The sequence below is a fragment of the Elephantulus edwardii genome, unplaced genomic scaffold (assembly GCF_000299155.1).
Source record: "Elephantulus edwardii isolate Elephantulus edwardi_28Jun2011 unplaced genomic scaffold, EleEdw1.0 scaffold00292, whole genome shotgun sequence".
Taxonomy (NCBI): domain Eukaryota; kingdom Metazoa; phylum Chordata; class Mammalia; order Macroscelidea; family Macroscelididae; genus Elephantulus; species Elephantulus edwardii.
In genome coordinates, this window is record NW_006400042.1 from 1564762 (window position 1) to 1569842 (window position 5081).

Below are 5081 nucleotides of genomic sequence, written 5' to 3' on the forward strand. Positions count from 1 at the left end.
GTGGGAATTGTATACTAATGAACGTATTTTTTTTCTTTTTTTCTCTCTTCGGAGGGGGAAGCGAGCTGTTGTGGAGGGGTGGGAAGGGAGAAAATTGCGGCAATGAATGAATGGAAATCCAAAACCTTTGTAAAATAAAAGAAAGAAAAAGAGTAGGTTCGAACAAATGATGCTGCTGGCAAAATTGGAAAATTATCTGCAGAAAATTCAAAGAATTTTCCCCACCTCACTCCATACACAATAACCAATTCAAAGTGAATTATGTACCTAGGACTAAAACCAAGAACTATAAACTTTATTAATGAAAATGTTGGAAGAACTCTAGAAGTCCTAATACAAAACATCAACAGTCTTTCAAGCATTCTGGAAAAAGTACAACCAGGAGAAGACAAAATAGATGAATGGGATCGTGTAAGGATCAAATCCCTATGCACATGAGAAAACTGCAATAGGGTAATAACTGAAGCCACAGAGTGGGAAAAAGTATTTTGTAATGACATGTCAGATAAGGGTCTTATATTTAGAATTCATAAAGTACTTGAGCCCCATAACAAGATAAAGGTAAACAATCCAATTGAAAAATGCGCACAGGATATGAACAGACACTTCATCAAAGTCGACATTCAGATGGCAACAAGCACGTGCAGAAATGTTCAATATCTCTAGCTCTGAGAAATGCAGAACAAAATAACTATTAGATATAATCTCACCCCAATAAGGACAGCAAAATTTAACAGAACAGCAAGTAACAAATGCTGGCGAGGTTTTTGAGAAACTGGAACCCTTATTCACTGTTGTTGGGAGTGTACAATAGTACAACCACTATGGAAAGCAGTATAGCACTTTCTCAAAAAGTTGCAAATAGAGATACCATTTGACTGAGCAATTCCACTACTTGGAATTTATCCTAAAGATACCATTACTGCCTCCCAAGCAGATATAGGCACACCCATGTCTATTGTGGCTTTGTTCACAATAGCAGAGAGCTGGAAATAACCCATATGCCCATCAACAAATGAATGGATAGAGAAGCTCTGATATATTCACACAATGGAATACTGTGCAGCATTGAAAAACAAGGAACTCATGAAATATTATGCAAAATGGATGACCCTTGAAGATATTATGTTGAGTCAAAGATTTCAGTCACGAGAGGACAAATATTGCATAGGGCCACTCTTGTAAAATGGGAGACATCAGAGTGGAGGGAAGACAGAAAAGGAGGAGAGGAACATATGAATGAGTATTCTTGTCTTTACAGAAGCCTAGAGAGAAAGCTGCATAGTGTAGTAGACTTGGGCGGGGAGAGATTGCATAACAATGAAAGAGGTTTTTCTTTTCAAGAAGAGTGAATTGTGAGGAAGGGAATGCCAGGGAGAAATGTGCAACAATGAATGATGGGAAATCCTAAAAAAAGTGACATAAAGTAATTGGTTTGAAGCGCTGAACACCAGTGTGTGAAGACCAAATAAGTTGTGTGATGATGTGAAAGATATCATCCGTGGAGAGAGGATAATTTGCATTAGAGCACTGAGAAGCCAACGCAAAGTGAAGAAAGAGATATTGAGTAAAAGAACTGATTCGAAAATTTCAAAGGTCAGTGTGAGAATACAAAGCAGAGCATTAAATGTGCAGAGACCTAGAATGAAGACTAAAAAGGGAAGAACTGACTTGGCTTTTCTCAAGCTAAGATAATAAAAAACAAATTTATGCCTTGAGTTGGAGTACTTCGAAATACTCTAGGCAAACCTTGAATTATTTAGAAAGTATAAATAGAAGATGAAGGGAATACACAGAATTACTGTATCAAAAAGAATGGCTGACACGGAAATATTTCAGGAAGTAATATATGCTCAAGACCCAATGATAATCAAGAAGTTCATCTGTAATTAAGGCACTGGCAAAAAATAGAGCCCCAGGAATCAATGGGATACCAGTTGACATGTTTCAGATAATAGATGGAGCCCTAAATGTGCTCACCAGTCTATGCCAGGAATTTTGGAGGACAGTTATCTGGCCAACTTAGTGGAAGAGATCCACATTTGTTCCTATTCCAAGAAAGGTCGTCTAACAAATTTGGAGATTATTGAATGGTATCATTACTATCACATGCAAGCAAAATATTGCTGAGAATCGTTTAAAAATGGCTATAGCAGTACATAGATAGGGACCTGCCAGAAGTTTTAGCTCGATTTGAAGAAGCCATGGTAAGTGATATCATTGCTGATATTAGATGTATTCTGGATGAAAGCAAAATTTATCAGGAGAATGTAATTTTATTCTTTATTTATTATGCAAAGGAATTTGACTATGTGGATCATAACACATTATGGCTAACATTAAGAATGGGAGTCTCAGAACACTTAATTATACCCAAATGAAACCTATATCTAAACCAAGAGGCTGTTATGCAGACAGAACAAGGTAACACTGTTGTTGTTAGATGCCATCAAATCAAGTACAAACCATTGCAACCCTATGAACAATAGATGTGAACCCTATCTTTATCTTATGCCATCCTCACACTTCCTGACACATTAGGGCCTGTTGTGGCAGTCAGTGTGTCAGTCCACCTGGTTGAGGGTCTTCCTTTCTTTTGCCAACTGTCCGCCTTTCTGAACATCATGTCCCTCTCCTCGGAATAGCCTCTCCTAGCTAGATGCCTGAAGCATGTGAGACAAAGCTTTACCATTGTTGACTCCAAGGAACATGCTGGCTTCATCTCTCCAGGACATATTTATTTGTTTGTTTTTGTCAGTCCATGGGATATTCAGTACTCTTCTGCAGCACCACAGCTCAGAGGCATCAATTCGTCTGTCATCCTTATTCCTTTCTAGCTCTGATGCATAGCAAGTGAGACTGAGGTCTCAATCAAATGCACCTTAGTTCTCAAACTGACATCATTACTCCTCAATAATTTGGAGACGTCCCTAACTACCAACTTTCCCAGTGCAATGTGTTCTGATTTCCTGACTGCTGGTACTAAAGATGTTGATTTTGGATCTATGTGACAGTTTCAATCTATCATGATATTGCCTGTCAGTCCAGTGGTAAGAATTATTTTCTTGACTTTGAGATGCAATCCATATTGAAAGCTGCAGTGTTTGATCTTCTGAAACAAGTTTTTCAAGTCCTCCTCACTTTCATCAAGGAAAGTTGTGTCATCTGCATAACACAAGTTATTGATGAGTCTTCCTTTGCTCCTGATCCTACATTCTTCTTCACAGAGTCCAGCTTCTTGAATAATTTGTTCAGCATACAAATTAAATACTTAAATTTAGAAAATACAACCCTGAGTAACTCTTACCTTATTTTTTTTTAGTCTTTTTTTGGGGGGGAAAACATATTGGGGGTACTAGGAGGTGAGAGTAACTCTTACCTTCTTTTTAAGTCATATAGTGTTCCCTTGCTCTGCACAACAGCTTCTTGGTCTAGGTCAAGGTTTCTCATGAGCACAACTAAGTACCCTAGGATTCCCATTCTTCTCAGTGTTAATTATAACTTCTTGTGATCTACACAGGCAAATACCTTTCCATAGTCAATAAAACATCAATAGACATTTTTCTGGTATTCTTTCCTTTCAGCCAGGATCCATCTGATATTAGCCATGATATCCCTGGTGCCACGGCCTCTTCTAAATCCTGCTTGAACTCTGGCAGTTCCCTATGTATGTGTAATCTTCAGCAGAAATTTGCTTGCATATTGCTTATATTTATACCTTTTTTTTACTTTGTTGTTGTAATTACTATGGACTGGTACATCCTGTTTCCTATTTTCAGTCTTGTTTATTTATTTGTGTATTTTTGTGTCTGGTCCAGTTTCAGAATGATATTGTTATGGATGTTAAGTTTGGAATATTGTGTGTTGTTTTTGTATCTTTGTATAAAGAACGTCCTTTAATATTTCTTGTAGGGTCTGTGTAGTTTTCACAAGTTTCCTTAGTTTCTGTTTATCTGGAAATGTGATAGGTTTGCTGTCATATATGAGAGATGTTTTTGCGGTATATAATTATTGGTTGACAGTTTCCCCCCATCACTTTCTGTGTGTCTACCCATTGTCTTCTTGCCTGCATGGTTTTTGCTGAGAGATTAGAGCTATATTTTATGTGCTCTTTTGAAGGTGACTCTTTGTTTTTTCAACTTTGGGTTTTGAATAAAAATTTCTTCAGTTGGTTTTATGTATCACAGGCATATGCTCTTTATGGAGGCTACTTTTGGACTTGGTAACTTTTGTTGGGCTTGATTATTCCTAATTAGCATTTCTCATTCATAATACAGTATGGTAAGTTTATACATACTCTCAGTATTTCTGTGTGATTTTCTCATTGCAGATAAGATTCCATTGTTTGAATTTAGTATGTTCTGAGGCAGTATTTGATTCCTGCTTATTGAGAAGTTCTAGAGCTGATTCCAGATGACCTCATGTATGTAAGGTGAACTTCTCCATGGGGTCTTAAGGCTGTGATCTTTCAGAATTAGAATGCCAAAGCTGACTGTAAAGATGCTTGTGGATTGATGAAACCACCAGTCTTATACATAGTGGTCTTGATTGTCTGCACTATCCTTTTATGCTACAAAGAATCTTATTTATTATATTTACTCTTTATCTTCAAATATTGTCAATACTATGTACTGTGTACTTTTTGTATATAAACATTTACTATTTTTTATAAGCTCCTTGAGCATGTCAGAAATAATACAGGTGATGCAGGTGTGACAAAGGTTCTAATCTGTGGTTCATAGCAACCACAGCGTTTTTAAAGAGACTCTTCTGTGAAAAACTTTTCGATAGTAGAGTATTAATACTTACCTTCATTTTCTTTTTTGCTGGGTGAAGTTGTTATACTCTCATCTCTTTGTAACTGAAGACTTTTCTCATAAGGTATTGTTGTAGACTCATTTCCCTATTGGAAAAAGAAAAGTTTATAAGTAAATGAGATAAAATCTCATTTCAAGCCAAGGGAGTGTGTTTGTCTAATAGTGACAGTATCATTTTGTGGAATATTGATATAGGATTCTATACATAATTTATTTCATCATTCATTAATTTAAAATATAAAATTTTTTTTCTTTTAAAGAAAG

The 5081-nt window shown here is 36.4% G+C and overlaps 2 protein-coding genes across 2 annotated transcripts in view; one reads left to right on the forward strand and one right to left on the reverse strand.

Annotated features, from left to right (window-relative positions):
• Positions 1-5081, forward strand: part of CENPP (centromere protein P) — a 565831-nt gene that overhangs the window by 169062 nt on the left and 391688 nt on the right. The window lies entirely within an intron of this gene.
• Positions 1-5081, reverse strand: part of OGN (osteoglycin) — a 58303-nt gene that overhangs the window by 49955 nt on the left and 3267 nt on the right. The window contains exon 3 of the mRNA XM_006900721.1: positions 4810-4903. Coding sequence (XP_006900783.1) covers positions 4810-4903 — 94 coding nt within the window. The remainder of the gene's footprint in view (positions 1-4809; positions 4904-5081) is intronic.